The 22,093-nt window shown below is 42.4% G+C and overlaps 1 protein-coding gene across 3 annotated transcripts in view; it reads left to right on the forward strand.

Moving 5' to 3' along the window:
- The window catches only part of antxr2a (ANTXR cell adhesion molecule 2a), a 154,919-nt gene that overhangs the window by 68,888 nt on the left and 63,938 nt on the right, over window positions 1–22,093 (forward strand). For all 3 annotated transcript variants that reach the window (XM_034171194.1, XM_034171193.1, XM_034171195.1), the window contains 4 exons: window positions 9,743–9,793; window positions 11,494–11,583; window positions 15,183–15,353; window positions 18,193–18,273. In XM_034171194.1, the coding sequence (XP_034027085.1) occupies window positions 9,743–9,793; window positions 11,494–11,583; window positions 15,183–15,353; window positions 18,193–18,273 (393 nt within the window). The remainder of the gene's footprint in view (window positions 1–9,742; window positions 9,794–11,493; window positions 11,584–15,182; window positions 15,354–18,192; window positions 18,274–22,093) is intronic.

Here is a 22,093-nt window from a genome sequence, read left to right on the forward strand (position 1 = left end):
TATAGGCTAGTGACTAAACAATAGCTCTAATAGCACCTTTTGTGCTCTAGTTAGCACCCTCCTAATGACAGGACAACTGTCCCTCCTAATGATGGGACGGAAGCCTCTCCTGATGGCTCCCTTGACGACTCTCTTGATGACGTGAATGACTCATTACCATGAACAAAAGACTGAAACTGCTTTGACCTGAGTACCCCATTGTAAACAGGGGACAAAGAGTGTCTCAGACCCCCTCCCCGGTTAAGGCTGGGTTTCAACTGTTTCACATAGAATGCTTCCTTGACACCCTCTCAAACCATTTCTTCTCTATGGCTAAGATTTTAACTCCTTGTCCTCAAATGTGTGGTTAGTGTCTTTCAGGTGGAGATGAACTGCAGACTGAGGTCCATTTGCGCCTTCTCTGCAGTGCTGGTATAGCCTTTTGTGTAAAGGTTGCTTAGTCTCACCTATGTAGTGTCATTACAGTTTTCCTGACATCTGATAGAATACACTACATTGCTCTGTTTGTAACTAGGGATCCTGTCCTTAGGATGAACTAATTTCTGTCTCAAGGTGTTAACCAGTTTAAAGTAAACTGGGATTTTGTGCTGTCTGAAGATCCTCTGTAGTTTTTCCCCTACTCCTGCTAAATAAGGGAGAGACAGTCCTCTTCTTCTTGTCTCCGTCTCCTGTCTATCTGGTCTCTTTGTTTTTTGGGACTTCTGCACTTTGTCCAGGGACCATCGTGGGTACCCACATTACTGTGAGGGCTTCCATACAAGTTGTTGTTCTTTAGCCCTTCCCTCTGCAGTTGTGGGCACCTGTAGGGCTCTGTGTTGAAGAGTCCTGATCACCCCGAGTGGAGTGGAGAAGACAGTGGAGAAGACAGCCTTGACGTCTTTCACGGGCATCTCTCCCAGTCACTGGTTCAGATATGTCGATGACACATGGGTTAAATCAAGCAACAGGAGGTTGAGGACTTTACAGAATACAACAACTCGGTGGATTCCAATATCAAGTTCACACGTGAGGATGCCAGGAACAACCATTTAGCCTTCTTGGACTGTGATGTTACGATTGGAGAGAACAGGCAGCTCCAGACAGGTGTTTACAGAAAACCCACTCACACTGACCAATATCTGCTCTTTGGCTCAAACCACCCCCTTGAACACAAGCTCGGGGTGATCAGGACTCTTCAACACAGAGCCCTACAGGTGCCCACAACTGCAGAGGGAAGGGCTAAATAACAACAACTTGTACGGAAAGCTCTCACAGTATGTGGGTACCCACGATGGTCCCTGGACAAAGTGCAGAAGGCCCAGAGAACAAAGAGACCAGATAGACGGGAGACAGAGACAAGAAGAAGAGGAGTGTCTCTCCCTTATTTAGCAGCAGTAGGGGGAAAACTACAGAGGATCTTCAGACAGCACAAAATCCCAGTTTACTTTAAACCGGTTAACACCTTGAGACAGAAATTAGTTCACCCTAAGGACAGGATCCCTAGTTACAAACAGAGCAATGTAGTGTATTCTATTAGATGTCAGGAAAACTGTAATGAACACTACATAAGTGAGACTAAGCAACCTTTACACAAAAGGCTATACCAGCACTGCAGAGAGGGCGCAAATGGACCTCAGTCTGCAGTTCATCTCCACCTGAAAGACACTAACCACACGTTTGAGGACAAGGAAGTTAAAATCTTAGCCAGAGAGAAGAAATGGTTTGAGAGAGGTGTCAAGGAAGCATTCTATGTGAAACAGTTGAAACCCAGCCTTAACCGGGGAGGGGGTCTGAGACACGCTTTGTCCCCTTTTTACAATGGGGTACTCAGGTCAAAGCAGTTTCAGTCTTTTGTTCATGGTAATGAGTCATTCACGTCCCATCATTAGGAGGGACAGCTGTCCTGTCATTAGGAGGGTGCTAACTAGAGCACAATAGGTGCTAATTAGAGCTATTGTTTAGTCACTAGCCTATAGCAGTCGGCCTCTCGGTAGGAGGGCTCTGGTTAGGTTTAAGAAACTCCAGCTTTTGTTGGCTTCTGTTTATTCTTCTCTACAAGAGTCAAGACAGAAGTCAGACTACCAGAGCAAGAATTTTAGCTGAGGAAGCTTCTGCGATTTGAAGCGAAACGTCCTCGCGTCAAGCAACCCAGTCCAGTTGAAGATTCATGCTTCTCTACTATGGAAACCACATCCTGTTGGTATGTTGGTGGCTGCGTGTAATCACATTGGAAATCATGAGAATAGATGAAAATAGGGTTTTCAACAGTTTAGCTATAGTAAGATGACAGAATAACAAAAGCTGTGTTACAGAGGACTGATAATATACCCTGAAGGGATTACTAGCTCCCCCTGTCGTGGAGGTTCTAAGATCATCTGCGCCTGTTTGTTTACGTTTGGTTGTTTGCTTATTAGCATGATTATGCAAAAAGAAATAAGCCATTTTAAGGAAATGTATCGGAGGTGTTGAGCATCGACTGTAGAAGAATCCATTCAATTTTTGGTGTGGATGGGCACCTTTGATCCAAATCTTTGATCCTGATTCCTGATTATGGCATTAAAGCAATCAGAAATCAGGATAAGTGATGAGGATCAGTGGTTACGATTCAAAGTGTAGCAGTCAGGATTCAAATTCAGTGAACAGGATCAAAGATCAGGAGCACAATCAAAGGTGAGTGGTCAGAAACAAAGGTCAAGATCAAATCAAGGACAGTTCAGTTCAATGAACAAAATCAAAGGTCAGGAATATCAATCAACTTTTTTCTTATATAGCGCCAAATCACAACAAACAGTTGCCCCAAGGCGCTCCATATTGTAAGGCAAGGCCATACAATAATTATGAAAAACCCCAACGGTCAAAACGACCCCCTATGAGCAAGCACTTGGCAACAGTGGGAAGGAAAAACTCCCTTTTAACAGGAAGAAACCTCCAGCAGAACCAGGCTCAGGGAGGGGCAGTCTTCTGCTGAGACTGGTTGGGGCTGAGGGAAAAAAACCAGGAAAAAGACATGCCGTGAAGGGGGGCAGAGATCGATCACTAATGATTAAATGCAGAGTGATGCATACGGAGCAAAAAGAGAAAGAAACAGTGCATCATGGGAACCCCCCCACAATCTATGTAATAAGAATCTCAGAATATAATAAGAGGTGATGAGTCAGGCTCAGAGATCAAAGGTGAGTAATGAGGATCAAGTGCAGTGATCAGGGTCAAAGATCAGGAACACAATCAGAAGTGAGTGGCCAGGATCAAAGTTCAAGATCAAAGGTGAGTGATCAGCACCAAAGTTCAGTACTCAAGTTCAAAGGCTGAGGTGAGTAATATCAAAGGTGAGTGATTAGGATTAAAGTTCAGATAACAGGATCAAAGGTCAGGAACTTGATCAAAGGAGAGCAGTTAGGATCAGAGTTCAGTGTTCAAGGTCAGAGGTCAGGAACATGATCAAAGATGAGCAGTTGGGTATAAGGTCCCAGTCTAAAGGGTGAGTCTTTATGATCCCATGATTGTCTGCCCATAGGTGTACACAGGAGTGACATTTCTTTCCCATAATCCATTTTTTTTGCATGTTTGTTCCATCCTGGACATTTCTGTAAGCCACTTTTGTGGATCCCTCACCCCGTGTTGGCTGTTTTTGGGAGGGCGGTCTCACCCGCTTAACCGTTTGCAAAAATCCACAGCAGATTATGGTTTGGGGCTGCAAGCGAGGGGCTGCAGATGGTGCACTCCACGTTGTGTTTTTGCTTTTTCTACTTAGACCTGATGAAGACAAACTTACCCTTCGTACCCCCCCGCACCGTGGCACCACCGCTCCTGTTTGCCCTCACTGCCCCTTAAATGATGGACGTCACCTGTCTTTGTGGACCTGAAGGGAGCCCGTCCAGGATGAGATGGAAGCATACGAGTATTTTGGAAAACCAACAAAGGCATTAAAATGTAAACCCCCTGCAGCATGTCTGGCCGCGGACGTGTTTGTCTTGGTGGAGAGAACTGCTGTTGCCTTCCATCGAGGGACGCCACAGAAGAGGAGGGCCATGTGTGGCTTGTTAATATTTAAACCCCCAGTCTGCCAGGTTTCAGCAGTCGGGATGAGGTTGTGCACATACACACATACATGCATGCCCAACCTCTCTCCCACAATCCCGTTCTCTCGCTCATCACCGCATGGATTGATGCCATCAGAGAGGTCATACAAGCTGTGGAGCACTACTTTCTTTGTTTATTATTTGTTGGGAATGACACTGAAAATGGCACAGCCTTTGGCTTGAATCGAAGAATTTAGTCTGCTGGCCAACATGGGTATACATGTGTAACCCCCCCCCCCATATAAGGTATATAAGGTTACAGGTTCTGAAAATATTGTTGTCGTTCAGATGCAGTAGCACAATAGCAATGTCTAATGGCCCAGCATCAGCCAATCTCAAAATCTAGAATGTTTAAATTGAACCTTTTACTGATCAGACTAGGCTGGGGTGGAAGCCTAGCAGTTAAGTGCGCTTGTTTCTAGTACAGAAGGTTCCCAGGCCATGGCCACCCCTGCCCATTTTTCATGTAATGTGGAGGTCCAAGTCCAGGTGTGTGCTTCAAGTTAACTTCTCTGTCTGTGGATGAGAAACCACATCTACATTGTCCCATTCCACACAGTTGTACACGAGTACCAACTTTGAGTGGTGAAGGACCCTGTGATAGACTGACGTCCCATTCAGAGGGAGCTGTAGTGGAGCAGATAATTTAAAAATCATTCTTTTCTGGAAACGAGAACCAAAATTGGCACACCTGCTCCTTAGACATTACGCTTTTGAAAAAGTCACTTGAATTTTCAGTCAGTGACCAGGTAGGGGACAGTTGAAGAAATACACAGGAGTCAAAATAAAAAAAAAAAGATCCAATCATATTGAAAACTATTCCACATTATTTGTGTGATCATGAAGAGTCCAGATTTCCAGTTTGTACTATCTATGACTGAATGTTATGGTGTAAAATGGTAAATGTTAAATGGACTGCATTTATATAGCGCTTTTCCATCTGAATCAGACGCTCAAAGCGCTTTACAATTATGCCTCACATTCACCCCGATGTCAGGGTGCTGCCATACAAGGCACTCACTACACACCGGGAGCAATAGGGGATTAAAGGCCTTGCCCAAGGGCCCTTAGTGATTTTCCAGTCAGGTGGGGATTTGAACCCATGATCTTCTGGACTCAAGCCCAACACCTTAGCCACTAGACCATCACCTCCCCGCTGTAAAAACAGCAAGAATGGTGACAAAGGTCAATTTCAGTTTGTACAGGGGTGGAAAGATAAAGTTGCTCCAATTTTGGTAAAAAGTGGTGCAAATTATTGGTTGAGCTAATAGGATGAATAAATGGAATAGTTTTGACTGTGCTGAATGTTTGGTCTTCAAGTAAAGGTCAAACAATGTTGACGTCCATTGGATTCTATGACTTGTGACATATGTTACACTGTAACGTGACAACTAAACATGGCCCATGGTGCAAACGATTCCTTTTTAAAACCCTATTAACTCAGCCAGTAATTTGCATCACATTGTACTGAAATTGGACCAACTTTAACTTTTGACCCTTGTACAAACTGAAATTGACCTTTGTCACCATTCTTGCTGTCTTTACCCCATAACTCCATAGAATTCAGTCATAGATGGTCCAAACTATACCTTTTTTGAATCTTTATGATCAGACAAATAATGTGCTAAAGTTTTCAATATGATGGAGCTTTTCTAAATTTTGACCCCTGTGTAATTCTTCAATTGACCCCTACCTGGCTGCCTATTGAAAATTCAAGTGGTCAGTTTTTTTTTTTTTGTTTTTTTTTCCTCAAAAGAGTAAGTAAGTCTAAGTAGTGTTTGTGCTGAATCTGGTGCTTGTCTCACCTTTTGAAAGAATCATCTGTAAATATTTTGACATCTGCTGCACTATTCAAACCTTGTTTGCATCATGGTTCAGTATCTTGGGATAAGAAGTGGCCCGTTGGGCTTCAGGGCCTGAACCAAACTTGGCTCTTCCTTTCCTTTGTCAGAATGGACTGTTCACATTTGGTGTGTTGGCCTGATACGCCAACAGACCTCTGATTGGCCTGTCACATTGACACATGGTGGGTGTAACCAAAGCACACTCTTCTTCTAAGATCATCTGGAACTAGTGTGTAGTACTTTTTGAAACATTTGTCTGGGATGGATAGGACCATTTAACACATACTGGTATGAAATCCCTCTGAATATTTAATCCAAGTACAATGTTGGTCTTTAGTATCACTCAAATCTGTATTGAGATTCAGAGGCAAATTTGTTTTTAATTGATCCTTTACTTTAAGAGAATGTTGACCTTTCGCTGCTTTGATTTGAATCTGGTTGGCATAGATAGTGGGCCACCATTGGTGCAGTCTTCAGAAATTTCCTGGATTCTCAAATGGCTCCTTGACATTGACAAATGGGCCAGGTTTCAGTATCAGTGTTGCGATCCCCCAACTTACATCAGAAGAGCATGCAATTTTTACAAAAAGTACACTATCACAAAGTCTTGGTCTTCCTGTACGTTCAGGTGGACCTGGATTCCAGACCTGCTACCCCCCCCCCCAAAAAAAAAAACAAAACAAAAAACTTTTGACAAGTGATATTTTTATTGGATCGGTTGTCTGCCTGGGTGGTTGCCATCCAATACCCCAGGCTGTTCCGTGGTGTCGTTAGCACCAGCACATGCTCCCAAACTTGACTTGATATTTATATTGATTGATTATCAGGTTTTGAAGGCAGGAAGTGCTCAAACTTTGGTGTATCCAAAGTACAATTGCTCTTGTTTTCTTTAGGTCATTTCTCTGTTGTGGAATTTCTTATCTGTTCATTTGTGAGAATATTTTTTTATTTTAGTTCTTTTTTTTCTTTTTTTTTTTGCCATAAGCTTTTCCAAACAGCTCAACACAACGGTGTTTGATGTTGAGGTTGAAGAAGTGGATTACCAAGTCCAGTTGGACAGTTGTGATGACAGCCATATGGGGATGATTGCCCAAACACCTCTGATTGGTCGGGTTCTCCCCATGGCGTTGCGGTTGTGATGGCGAGCTGCTGGGCCTGATGTCATATGGCTAAGTGTCATGTGGTTTAGTTTTTAATTACGGCGCATGCTGCTGCTGCATTGCTGAGCAGTCCTCATCACATCTGTCCATCAGGTAGCTGGAAAAGGAGCAGCCGAGCCTTGTCATTTGTATAATGCCTTATTTATCCCACAATATGTCCAGGAAATCTGCTCCATAATTACTTAATAAAAGGAGATAATCCCGCCAACGTAAGGTTCGTCTAAAATGATGTTAATCAGCGTATGGAGAGGCTGCCGCGCGACCTTTACTGGATTTGGTTACCGCCAGTTGTGTGTCAGAGCGCATTTAATTAACCCTAATTGATTATTTTTCATTAGAATAATGAAAACAGTTTGTGGAGAATGTGATGGGATCCCTGTGCTCAATGGTAAATGAAGCAGCTGTTAGAGTCTACGACGGACCATGGTTACGTTAGGGTTTTTTTTCCCCTCTTCTGAACTCATTTAGTAAATGCATAAGCAGTGATGATGGTGTCGTCTTTGTTCCTGATTAATGGACAAAGGTCTTCCACTTTGTCACACACCTCAGGCTAAGATATGTCCACTTGTCCACTTAGTAATTTATATTTATTTATAGGCAGACGCTTTGGCGAACTAATGACCCACTGTGGTATCAGAGAGGACCAGTGTCCTTTTGGACCAACCAGAGAAACCTGAAGTGAAAATGGAGCTTTTAACTGCTACCAAGAAGTTTGGAGCGCCCCTCCCCCCCAAGTGACAAAACTACACTTACAGCCCACCTTCAGGATATCATGATCCTACACAAAATGAACAAGAAGCTTCTCAGAGCAGCAGCTGTAAGCAAGCAGGCAACTTTATGGTCACAAAGTTACAATCAGAGCAATTTTTTTTAATGGGGAGGTAAGATATGACTAGATGTTTGCTCTCATTGTACTTCCGTTACCATGGATTTGTCCAGGTAGGGGTCAGTTAAGGGAATTTTACACTGATGGAAATTTAAAATGAGTCCAGTCCTGTGGACAAGTACATCATATTATTTATCTGAAGATGAAGATTAAAAAAAGGTGTAACTTCTGCTATCTGCATGCTAAAATTTTTGAGTTATGTTGTAAAAATGGTGACAAAGTCTGATTTCAGTTTTCATGCCAGAGATAAGAACCAGAACAATGGGCGTCATGGTCTGTGTGCCAGTTTGTATAGGGGCCAAAAATGGTAGTTGCTCCAATTTTAGTTTTAAAAAGAAAAAAAAAAGCAAATTATTGGTTGAGCTCATAGGATTTTAAAGACTTGGTCTCTTAAGTAAAGGGCATCCAAGATCAACATCAGTTGATGCTATTAATAAGTAAGACTTGTATAGGCTTTGAGGCCCAATGGTGTTGGTTCCTGAGAGTCTACAACTCCCCGTGGAGGAGACACCAGTCCACCACTGGTTACTTCCCCGGCCAAACACAGTACTCTTTTACAGCCAGGTGGATTGGGACAGTGCCGATGAAGTGGGTTGCCCAAGGATAGTGGAACCAGGTATCAAGTCCAGGTCTACATATTGGCTGTTAAACGTCTGTCCCACTGAGGAACCTGTTCTGCATTGATCCTATGACCTGTTTCTCCACATGACATGAAACATAACAGATGGTGCAGACGACATGAGGTCAACAAATAATTTGCACAATTTTTGACCCCTCTGTAATCCCTAACTGATCAAGGAAGAGAAGGTTCTCCTTCTTTTTTGTGTTGGCGGTGGTGTCCTGGGACTGGAATGTAAGAGCCATTTTAGGTGGTACAGGGCTATCCCATGGACTAATTGGACCACCTGTTTCTTTATCTCATCCCTGTAACACTGGCGAAGTCTTCTTTGCCATGTATAACCCTTCTTCTCTGCATTGCATCATCAAGTTCTCAATGTTTTATCCGCTCCCCATTGGCAGTCTGTCCAAGTATGTTAGCATCCTTCTGAGGAAATCCAACAGTTGTGGTCATGTCAGTCTCCCATAAAGGTCATGACCTCTGCCCTGTCAGGTATAAACCTGACAACTCCTGACAGCTCCACTTACAAATGGGAAAAAAAAAGCCATCATCTACCCACATGGAGCAAGTGTGCAGTAAAGTTGAACATCTGCTGGGGAATCATCTGACTGTATGGTCATCTGACATCTTTGTGCGTGAGTGGAATCACATTCTGGGACAAACCTGCTTCTCGGGGACCCCACGTCATACCCGGTGCTGTCAGGCTGATCACTCTGCTGTGACAGAGGTGCCACCGCTTGGAGTCGAGCCTGAGCCGCCACCGCTGTATCTCTTTGGAGCTAATTAACTCCTCAGGACTTTATGATTGGGAGGATTGCTTGGGAGCGCTGAACCCCATCCAATTAATTAAGAGCTAAATGGGCAGCGGCGCTCGCCCCAAAGACTCCGCTGTCAACAAGTTGGTTTTCAGCATCCTTCTTTATTTTGCACGGGGGGCCCCTGATGTTGGCTTACAAGCAGAATCCTTGTAATCAGCAGTCAGCGGGGCGATTGGGAGCCAGTGGTGTCTGGCAGCAACGTGTCCGCTCTACAGCGTGCTCGGGCACATCTTTGTTTGACTCATCCACCTGTCACGCTCACGTCTGTGGCTCATCCTGACACGTGTCTTTGTGTTTTGGTGCGTTCGTCTCCTGATGGGTCATGTGCTGACGCTCCTTTGCTTCTTTGTTTTCCAGGTCATCAAAGATCCGCCGCCTCCACCGCCGCCTTCACGTCCTCCACCACCCGTGAGTCCAGCACTGCGATGTTGCCTGAATGCTTATGTTCCCGCCATGCTGGAAACTTGGAAAGCAAATACCCAACTTTGTGGGGAGTAGAAGTAGCTTGTAAAGCAGTTCAGGAAGAAAATATCCTCTCTGAAACATTAACTGCAACTTAAATATATTTAAGAATATTGCAGGAAAAGTGGTCCGGGTTGGTACTGTTTAGGACACAGTATTAGTGCAGGGTAGCTTGAGTACTTTACACAAACTGATTCTTCTGCAGAGACACCAAAGTGCTACTTTCTCAAGTTAATAATCTCATAATTTCTTAAAGAGATTCTTTGATATTTCATTGCTAGGTGTGCAGGGACTTTATCACCAGACTCGACTCCTGTCAGTCCAGAAGACTTTTATCTTTTATCTATGAGAAGTTATTAATTTGGACCTGGAGAAAAATTCATATGGCATTACTTTAAGGTTCCACAGTAAATAATACACTCATTACACCTAATATGTAATTTTTGTTTTTGAAACATCAAAAAACTTGCTCTATTTTCGAGTATAAGTCACACCGGTTAAAAACGTAACTTTTGAGGACAAAAACCCACATGTAAGTTGCACTGCAGTATAAGTCTTTTCACTTATCACTGTTGTCAGGGTTATTTGAGTTTTGATCATTGTTGCAGAGTTCTTTTTTATTGCCATTTATTCTTTTATTAATGGAGTTTATGTAGTTTTGTGCTTTGATTCCTGTGAAATCCTATGTAAATAATCATAATAATTCTTATTAATGACAAATATCTCAATATTATTATTAATTTGTTAATTTTTTTGGTGTACAAGTCACATCGGAGTGTAAGTCACAGGACCTCCCAAAGTAGTAAAAAACAAGAACTTAAAAATGCCACTAGTACAGTACAGTAATATTTATAGGCTTCAGCTTGGTTTTTCTGTACCCCCACATAGAAAATATTGGGGGGGGGGGGGGTGTCACCCTGTCAACTAGTTGTTTTTTTTGTTAAAGATACATCATCATTTGTCAGTTACATTTCTAAACAGACATGTTGAGCTCTTCAACACAGAGAAGATTTAATATTACCAATATGGTACATACATGGTAACGTCTTCTAACCTTCCTTGACGGGCTCTAGTTTTTTTTAATGACTTCATTAAGGATTAAACCCAAATGTCCACTTTAAGCACTCTGTAGTTGTGGCTCACAGCCCTGACACCACTCTTCACTCTTAACTTTTTTTTTTAAGTTAAGTTTAGGAATATTTTTGACAGTTCTAAGTCAACCTACTTGAGCACCATGAACCTGGGTGACTGAGCGTCTCCATAGACATGTCCCACGGGTGTTAAAAGATAGACATGTGGTCTTCTGCACCCTCTGTATGATGCATTATGGTGTGAGAAATTAGCATAATTCTTAATTTAAAAAAATGTTTTTTTTTTTTTTTTTTTACTAGTAAATGAGCTGACACTAACAGCTGACCTCCAAACACACGTCTGACCTTTGGGGTCTGACTAACCCCAGTTCCTACAGTGCGAGGTGGCGACTCATTGCCTAACCTCATTTGACTGGATTAATTAATGTGAAGGTTTTTGTCTACAGGGTGCATCATCAGACGTGTTTTAGAGAGTTGAACTTTTTGAGACCAGTTCAACTTTAAAATGAAAGATCTTGGTGCTTCTCTTTGAGTTATAAGACTTTTTCATTCCAGGAACCTGAACCGCTGCCTAAGAAGAAGTGGCCGACTGTGGACGCCTCCTACTATGGAGGACGTGGAGCTGGAGGGATCAAACGCATGGAGGTCAGAGGTCATTCTCCATCCATCTCATTAAAAGCTTCACATATCTGTTTAATCACCAAAAATATTGACAGAGTGCAACTGATCTGACTGACGACCGGCTTGAGTTGACTTGGTTTTTGTTGTTGTTGTTGCTGCTGCTGGTTTCGTCGTCGTGGGTTGATGTCGTGTGGAAACAAATGCATGTTTGTAGAAAACGTTTGACTCACCTAAGGTTTTCCTGAATGACGCGACAGCCGCTGCTATGTTGTCCGCAGCCGTCTGAGCCTGATTGGATCAAGTCTTTGTCAGGATGACGGATTGATGTCAAGCGCCTCCCGCCCCTCCCCCCTTTACTCCCAAACATTGGCGGCCATGCTTTGTTGTTCGCCTCCAGAGCTGAGCTCCAACACCCCCCCCCCCCCCCCCCCCCCCATCCTGCCCGATTGCAGGCATTTCCCATAATCCTCAGAGAATTCTACCTCTTAACTTTCTCCTCTCGGGTTGATTGCTGCAGACGCACCCGTCTGCTCCCCTCCTGTGAATCCAGAACGAGGTGCTCCTTAAGATAAGCCTGTCCTCACCTTTTCTTCTTCTTCTTCTTGGCTGTGCTGAGGAAACCAGCAGCGTCTCCACCTCCGCTGCTCTTCACGCTGCCAATATATCAGGCCAGCGGAGGTGGCGGTATATCTTTTATTCATCGGGACTTGCAGCCCTCCCTTTTCTTGATGATACGGCAGGCAAGGGATTTCTCCCGGAGATGATACTGAAAAGCTGTTCTATATTGTCACGGCTTAACCTACAGCTTGAAAACTGTGTCTCTAATTAATTACCTCTCCCCATTCGTTTGACTGTGTGTGTTTTTTTTTTTTTTTTCTCCTGCATACAACAGATGTGATGAATTCAATTAAAACACAGGACAGCTTAACTAACACACAGGCACAAAATAACACATTACACCGTACGTGTTAATGTGCTCAGTGATACAATAAGAAAAAAACATTCTCACTTCATTTAGTTTTTACACTGTTTGCCGTTAAAGTCACAATGCTGAAGCCACAATTAAAAGAATGGTTACGCTTTATTTAAAATAAATAAATAAATAAAGCATTGATGCATCTTGAAAATTTTTCCATGTTACTGAGAAGTAAAGGAATGTTTATAGTTTTTTGTTTTTGTTTTATCCTGCTCGTCAGCAACAGGTAGGTGTGTGTGTGTGTGTGTGTGTGTGCGTGCCTGCATGTCCATATGTCTGTAGACAACATCACTTAAAATGGCTAAACTGATTTTCTTCAGACTTGGTGTGACTATTACTTGGATTGATATCTAGAAGGGATTAGATTTTGGAGTAGTTTGGTCAAAGGTCAAGGTGAAGGTTTTTTTAAGTATATTTCAAAAGGCAAGAAGCCTAGATGGATCAGACCTGGTGTGAATATTATTTGGGTTGATGTCTAGATTGGATTAGATATTATAGAAGTTTGTCAAAGGTCAAAGTCAAGAAAAACACAGTTCAAAAAACTTTTTTTTTTAACTACATCTTAAAAAGTACAAAGCCAAGATGCATCAAACCTGGTGGGAATATTATTTGGATAGATGTCCAGAGAGGAATATATTTTGGAGTAATTTGGTCAAGTCAAGGAAGCTGTTTCGAAAAAGACCTTTTTATTTTCTCTTCTCTTTTGTGCATCTCAACAACCAAATAGTCCAGATAGATCCTTAGATTTTGGGGTCAACGGTGAAGTGCAAAAGAAAACATGGTCTGAAAAACCTTTTTTGTGCATGTCTCAAAAAGCAAAAAGGTTAGATGTAGATCTTAAGACTTTGGAACACAGTGCTTCCAGAATGTATTCATAGTACTTTCCACTTTTTCCACATTTTGTGATGTAACAACCATATTGCAAAATGGATGGAATTTTTTTTACCTCAAAATTCTATTCACAACACCTCATCATTTTTTTTTTTTTTTTTGCAAATTTATTAAAAATATAAAACTAAGAAATCACATGTACGTAAGTATTCACAGCCTTTGCTCAGTACTTTGGTGATGCACCTTTGGTGGAGTTTACAGCCTCAAGTATGATGCCACAAGCTTGGTGCACCTGTCTTTGGGCAGTTTTGTCTGTTCCTCTTTGCAGCACCTCTCAAGCTCCATCAGGTTGGATGGGGAGCGTCGGTGCACAGACATTTTCAGATCTCTCCAGAGATGTTCAATCGGATTCAGGTCTGTGCTCTGGCTGGGCCACTCAAGGACATTCACCGATTTGTCCTGAAGTCACTCCTTTGATATCTTGGCTGTGTGCTTAGGGTCATTGTCCTGCTGAAAGATGAACTGTCGCCCCAGTCTGAGGTCAAGAGCACTCTGGAGCAGGTTTTCATCCAGGATGTCTCTGTACATTGCTGCATTCATCTTTCCCTCAATCCTGACTAGTCTCCCAGTTCCTGCTGCTGAAAACCATCCCCACAGCATGATGTTGCCACCACCATGCTTCACTGTAGGGATGGTGCATGATTTCCTCCAGACATGACACCTGGCATTCACACCAAAGAGTTCAGTCTTTGTCTTATCAGACCAGAGAATTTTGCTTCCAATGGTCTGAGAGTCCTTCAGATGCCTTTTGACAAACTCCAGGCAGGCTGCCATGTGCCTCTTACTAAGGAGTGGCTTCCGTCTGGCCACTCTACCATACAGACCTGATTGGTGGATTGCTGCAGAGATGGTTGTCCTTCTGGAAGGTTTTCCTGTCTCCACAGAGGAATGCTGGCACTCTGACAGAGTGACCATTGGGTTCTTGGTCACCTCCCCGATTGCTCAATTTAGACAGGTGGCCAGCTCTAGGAAGAGACCACTGTGCTTATTGGAACCTTCAAAGCAGCAGAAATGTTTCTGTACCTTCTCCAAGATTTGTGCCTCGAGACAATCCTGTCTCAGAGGTCTACAGACAATTCTTTTGACTTCATGCTTGGTTTGTGCTCTAACTTGCACTGTCAACTGTGGGACCTTATATGTACACAGGTGTGTGGCTTTCTGAATTTACCAGGTGGACTCCAATTAAGCTGTAGAAACATCTCAAGGATGATCAGTGGAAACAGGAGGCAACTGAGCTCAATTTTGAGCTTCATAGTAACAGCTGTGAATACTTATGTACATGTGATTTCTTAGTTTTTTTATTATTATTTTATTTTTAATACATTTGCAAAAAAACAAAAAAAACAAAAAAATACTTTTTTCATGTTGTCATTATGGGGTATTGTGTGTAGCATTTTGAGGACAAAAATTAAGTTAATCAATTTTGGAATAAGGCTGTAACATAAAATGTGGAAAAAAGTGAAGTGCTGTGAATACTTTCTGGATGCACTGTAGTTTGTTCAAGGTCAAGGAAAACATAATCTGAAAGTACTTTTTTCCTATATCTCAACAACCAAGAAGCCTAGATGGATGCTCTGAAGCAGATATCGTTCAACATTCAGTTATTTGTGATTGACTGGTATGAATCAGAACCCAATAACAGACAGATGTATATTTAGTTGTGTTTTTATATTGTGGCATGCAGAGCATGCAGGGTAAACATCAGCTCCATGATGCCCTTTACTTTTCTTCCACCCTGCCTTACCAAACTGTTTAGGTGCGCTGGGGTGAGAAGGGTTCCACCGAGGAGGGGGCCCGGCTGGAAAAGGCCAAGAACGCCATAGTGTCCATTCCAGAAGACGTGGAGGAGCCGATGCCCAAACGTCCCACCCCAAAACCTGCTCCAGGCTCCCATCAACCTGAGAGCAAATGGTACACACCCATCAAGGTGAGATTTTTAAGTGCTCATAATTGACATTATTGATTTGTGCTCTTACACCCACGCGGGGTAGCACATGGCGGAGTTTCGTTGTCAGTTTTGTGTGTCCGTCCATCAGAGTGTGAACAAAGTCACTCAAAAGATCTGATTTGGACTAAACTTGGTGGAATGATCGAGGGTCAGCGAAGTGACCTGATTTAGAGAAAAATCTATTAAAAACTCAAGGTCACAGTCCAAGGTCAAAGTTTGCACCCAGTGCTTGTATATTGGGATGGAATGGCTGGTTTGAGGAATTGGTTAAAGATACACCTGTGGTCACTGTTAGAAATAAATGATAGGTCATATAATTCTCCTGATTGCATGACCTTTGGCCTTGAGTGACCCTGAAAGGTCAAGGTTGACTAAATAAGTTTGAAGCCAATGTGAACGCAGTGAAAACGGCTGTGTTATCGAGGATAAAGTGATTAAATTTTGGACCGAATTAATCAAATGTCAAGGCCAAACAAAACGAGATATTATGACTGAATCACAAAGAATGAGTTTGTGTGGCTCGTGTCAAACATTCAAGGTTTCGGGTCTTGCGCTGTCTCCGTGCTCATTCACTTGAGCTGTGGTTTCTTTTTTTAGTCTCAGTAATAATCAGAATATTAATTTCTGTCACACAAATTATGCAGCATGTAGACATAACAACAATAATAATGATAATAGTCAGACAGTCAGATGACTACACGGACACTGTGACGTCATATATTCATTTCTATGAAGACAGCATCATCCCACAGCGTACCAGGGTGAGATATAACAATGACAAGCCCTGGTTCACACTGTGTTCAGACTGTGTCTCTCCTGCCACCCTGAGACACTGCGCTGATGAGCTGGCCCCAGTCTTCACGGGGATCTTCAACAGCTCCCTGGAGTCATGCCATGTTCCATTCTGTTTCAAGTCCTCAATCATAGTTCCAGTCCCCAAGAAACCACACGTCACTGGACTTAATGACTACAGGCCTGTGGCTCTCATGTCTGTAGTTATGAAGACCTTCGAACGCCTGGTTTTATCCCACCTGAAGTCCATCACCGACCCCCTCCTGGACCCCCTGCAGTTTGCCTACAGAGCCAACAGGTCTGTAGATGACGCCATAAACCTGGCCCTGCACTCCATCCTGCAGCACCTGGACTCCCCAGGAACCTATGCTAGGATCCTGTTTGTGGACTTCAGCTCTGCATTCAACACCATCCTTCCAGCTTTGCTCCAGGACAAGCTTTCTCTGCTCCACGTGCCCAACTCCACCTGCAGGTGGATCACAGACTTCCTGACGGACCGGAGTCAGCGTGTGAGGCTGGGAAAAAATGTCTCGAACACTCGGGCTCTCAGCACAGGATCTCCACAGGGCTGTGTCCTTTCCCCTCTGCTCTTCTCCCTCTACACTAACTGCTGCACCTCCAGCCACGACTCTGTAAAGCTCATCAGTTTGCGGACGACACCACCTCATCGGACTCATTTTGGATGGGGATGAGTCTGCCTACAGGAGGGAGGTGGACCGGCTGGTGACCTGGTGCAGCAGCAACAACTTGGAGCTCAACACCCAGAAAACAGTGGAGATGATCGTGGACTTCAGGAAAAGCCACAGCCCCTCTGTCCTCCCTCACCAACAGCCCCCATCACCACTGTGGTCTGTCACCGCTTCCTCTGCACCACCATCACCAGGATCTCAAGTGGGAGTCAACCATCAGCTCCCTCATCAAGAAGACCCAGCAGAGGATGTACTTCCTGCGGCAGCTGAAGAAGGCCAAGCTGCCTGTCCAGCTGATGCTGCAGTTCTACACGGTCATCATTGAGTCCATCCTCTGCTCCTCCATCATGGTGTGGTACGCCGGGGCCACAGCCAGGGACAGACACAGACTGCAGCGCATTGTGGCCTCTGCTGAGAAAGTGATCGGCTGTAGCCTTCCATCTCTCCACGACCTGCACGTCTCCAGGACTCTGGGCCGAGCAGGTCGGATCACAGCCGACCCTTCTCACCCTGCACACAGTCTATTCAAACCACTCCCCTCGGGCAGGAGGCTACGGTCCATCCGGACCAGAACCTCCCGCCATAAGAACAGTTTCTTCCCCTCTGCCGTTAGACTCATGAACACCTCATAACTCAGTCACCTTAAGCTTAACTCTGTCACTTTATCATTTTATCATGGGTCACTTTAGACAATGTACTTTGGTTTTTAATTGCACTCCTCCCACTGCACTGTTTTTTTCTGTTACTCTGTTTTTCTGTTGCACACAGCCTTTCATATTTCATATTTCTTTTTTTTATCTTATATTTTATCTTATTTTGACACATATGTTATATTTTATCTTAGCATTTTATCTCTTCTTAATGTTGCACCATTGTGCAACATTAAGAATCCTGTTCACTGGCAATGGCAATAAACGTCTTCTGATTCTGATTCTGAATAATAATAATAATTTCAAAAAGTAAGCCCCTGCGGCTGTTGAATAATAATAAATTATGAAATTAAAATAATAATGAATTATTTAATATATAATAATAATAATAATAGTAATAAATTATGAAATTAAAATAATAATGAAGTATTTAATATAGTAAGAATCTAAAACATTACTATTACTACTAAATTATTGAATTAAAATAATAATGATTTTTAATATAATAACAATAATAATAATAATAATAATAATAAATGCTATAATAATAATAATTTTTTAAATTAAATTGATAATACATTTATTTTAACTTGGTGAAGTACAATACTGCCCCTGGTGGCCTTTGTGCAGTAATGATAGTGATTGTGATTATCCTGTTTGTGAACATGTTCTGTCGTCCCCCCCCAGGGTCGTCTCGACGCTGTGTGGGCTTTGCTGCGACGACAGTATGACCGAGTGTCGCTGATGCGTCCCACATCTGAAGATGAGGTAAGTTCCTGAAAATGTTTTGTTTAATAATATGGCTGTATTTGAGAAGCGTCTTTGTTTTTTAACATCTACCTGTTTTTAAAACATTATGACACCTTGAGATATGAAATGAAAATCAATCGGCTTGGACCAGTTTCACCTGCAGCTGGTGTTTGTCTCGGTTTTAGGTGAAATGACCCCTTTAATTTCCATACGACCTCCTCAGTTCTTTTCATTGTTAATGGTCTTTCTGCACTTATCAGTGGTCCCTGAGATCACCCGTTACTACAGTCCAGGTCGGAGCTATTGACGTCCCTGAAATTTTAGTGTCCACTGCAATGCATCGTGGGAGCTGTAGGCTTGTGGTCTGTCATTCTTTCGTGAAATCTCATTAACATGACTCCATCCAGAGGGCTGTGCATACCAACACAATATGATTCCATTTCTGTTGGACCTTGACTTTTAAAATGACCTCGATAGTGGACATTGAGATATGTATGGTGGAGCAGGTAATAACATAAAATAGTGCATTTCGTGGATGAAGCACCAAATTCTCTGGTGATTCTCGTGATGTTACGCTGCATGTCTGGTTGATTGACTGCTTGAAAATTCAAGATTGCAGCCATTTTCCAAGATAGCCACCAAATGGAAAATCACTTTTTGCACAAATAAGCTCCTATTTGATTGATTTAAAACATTATTAGATTCCATTTTGCTTTATTTTATTTGGTATTTATGATATTTATTATGTTTAATTTTGCTTATGTGTCAAATTAAAGTGAGTTTATTACATTCAGTACGTATTAATCGTTTCCATCCAGCCTGTTTTGAAAGTGTTCTTCTCTTGAGACTACTGCATGTCGGTCAGTTAAAAGGTGTTAAGTTTATTCTGTTATTATTTTTAATGTAATGCAGTCAATGTGGTCAAATTCCAATTGATGCCACTGAGTGTCATATTGTTGTTGGAACATCTGCCTGAAAACCTACAATTTGATACAAGATCACACAAATCAAATAAATAACAGAATAAATAAATTATTGGGGGTCAATTCTGTGGGCATCTTGACATTGGGCACCATCTTGGACTTCACTGATGCTGTAAAAGGGATTCATGTGATAAATAACCCTAATTTGCAGTGAATATTACAAAAATCAATCAGTTAGAAGCATTTCTATATAAATAATTTCAGTAGCTCAATTGGCAGCCATCTTGGAAAATGGCCACCATCTTGGATTTTCAAGTGGCCAATCAATGAAGATTTGGTAAGTACTACCTCGGGAATCACGATACCATATTTGGTGCTTGGACCAGCATTTTCACCATTTTGCTGTAAAATCGATGTTACCTGCTCCACTAATACTGGTATGCTGTTTTGAGGAAACGACGTAGTTTGTTATTTACACTAATTCTCCATGACTACGAGGGATTCTAAAAGATTTGTCTTATCTTCAATCAGAATAGTAGCAGGAGCATTAATGTACAGAATTTAAAATGGTGATGAATGATCGGAAAATCATCAAGTCTTAAAATACCTGTGTCAAAGGCACTTTCCTGTTTCATTTTTTATTTCATTCTATGAAAGCTTTTTGTTATGTACTTCAGTAAATTTGGGCATTTTAACAAATATTCTGATGTCAAATTGTGTCATTTGCATTTGTTTTTGAGTGTATTTTAAATGATTCTGGGCAGTCAGTGTGCAACGAGCGCTGCAGCTGCACAGACTCACAAAAAGGAAGTGTGGCAGTGTCGACCTAATGCGGTTAAACTCTGGGCTCTTCTCAAGCTCAGTCACTGAAGAAGAAACGTATCGCCACAAACTGAAATCTGACACCCCATTGGCAGTTTGGAGCACTGGCTGCCCACAAGCCACCAACAAGTCAGAGTTAACCAGATGTTTTGATCCGTTCCATTATTTTCAAGGCGGCAGTTAAGGTGGAAAACCGCACCATCTGCTTTGGTGCCCGATCTGAAAATGAAGGGCAACGACAAAGATCAGAATGTAGGTGGAGGGACTGTGACGGAACATTCAGTCCTCATTCCTAGACCACTTCTGAGGTCACAAAGCAGGTTGTTTCCTCTGTTGTGAACTGGTGGTTGCATAACTTGAGCTCTGCAGTTGCGGTTGAATATTTACACGAGGTTGGCTGTTTGTGGTTTAGTTCTCCTCCTCCAGCAACTGATCTGAATTCTGTAGTTTAATTGTTACGGGTTCTTTATTTTTACCCTGTGTGCTGGTGAAACTGAACCAGCGTATTGTTTTTACCACCGTGTGTGTGCACACGAGCATGTGTGGACAAGATAACTTCAAAAACAGCCCGATGGATTCCCTTCAGACCTTAAATATTACATTGGTAGATATCTAGAGGTGATTAGATTTTGGAATAGTTCATGGAAAACAAAGTTGGATAAAGACCATTTTTTGGAAATCTGAACAACTGAGAGGTTGAGATGGAGCAGACTTTGTGGGAATACTGCTGTAATTTCAGGCGTATAAATTGCACTGGAGTATAACTCACACATTTTCTGTATTAGCAACTCTTTAATTAGGGATTTTTGTCCAGTGTGCTACCTCAGGTTTGCTGTGGCAATCCCGAGTGCAAACAAGGGAGCAGCTGAAGGGACTTACTTTGTATAAATAAAGGGCTTAGATTTTTTTTTTTTTAAGCCAGATATTCTTCTCCTTCTTGTTATTATTAACAGCAATAAAAAAATGTGACATTTATATTCGGAGTATAAGTCACAGGACTTGTTAAATTAGTAAACCCACAGCTTATACTTTGGAAAATACAGTAGTTGAATACATATCTAGCACTGATTGCATTTTGGGGTAGTTTGGTCAAATGTTAAGGAAAACATGGTCCAAAAAGTCCCCCCACCTTTTTTGTGTGTTTCAAGAGCTAAGAAGCCTAGATGGACGATCTAAAGCATATATTGATCAGCAAAATATTTGTGATTGACCACTCAAAAAGGTCTGAAATCCCTGATCTAGAACTTTAGGGACTCATGATTATGATCTTCACAGCCGTTAGAGGCAGGGTAGAGGTTATACATACGACTATCTGCCTGTGTAAAGGTAGCGTCTCTCGAAAAGTGATGGAGGTATTTCTTTGTGGAGAGATGGTCCAGGTCAGGGACAGACCACCGCAGGTGTTCAGCAGTTTGTTAGAATTCTTCACGGTGATGTCAGACTTCAAGCTTGTCTCTGCTCTGAGGTGCACGAAATAAGAGTGGCTGAGCCAACTGCTTCTCTTGGCTGCCACAGTGCTGTTTAGCAAAAACTCAGTGATTAAAAAAAATAAACACTTTAAGGAATCATTCACCCATGACACCCATTTGTTTTTTTAAATCTAAGAACGGGTGAAAATGTCCAGTCCAAGAAAGTATAACTCAGTCCTCTACAGGTGCTGAGTCTCATCAGACAAGTGCTTAGACCTGGATTCCATAGTGTGAGTTGGATAAGAGTGTCCGACTCCCTCCTGGGGGTGACACCAATCCAAAGCAAGTTATTTCCCCAGCCAGTCATACCTGGGTGGATAGATGATGGACCAAACCCCATTTTCATGGTCCAGCTCCTCTCTCACACTGCCACCTGCTGGCCAAGAATCCTGCATATTTTGACTGCAATTCAGCCTTGCTAAAATGTAGTTTCCCCTTTTTCTATTCAAAAAGTGAAGACTGCCAAGGGCATAGAACTGCTCCCTACCATTTTGTGATCCTGTGATAAGATCCAGGATGTACAGTCACACTGGATTGGCTTTCAAGTGTTAGCCAGCGACCTAAGGCGATGACTGGATGTCTTTGGTACAAGTTGTCTTTGGAGGATCCTTAGGTCCCGCTGGA

This window comes from Thalassophryne amazonica, chromosome 5 (genome assembly GCF_902500255.1).
Source record: "Thalassophryne amazonica chromosome 5, fThaAma1.1, whole genome shotgun sequence".
In the NCBI taxonomy this organism is placed as follows: Eukaryota; Metazoa; Chordata; class Actinopteri; order Batrachoidiformes; family Batrachoididae; genus Thalassophryne; species Thalassophryne amazonica.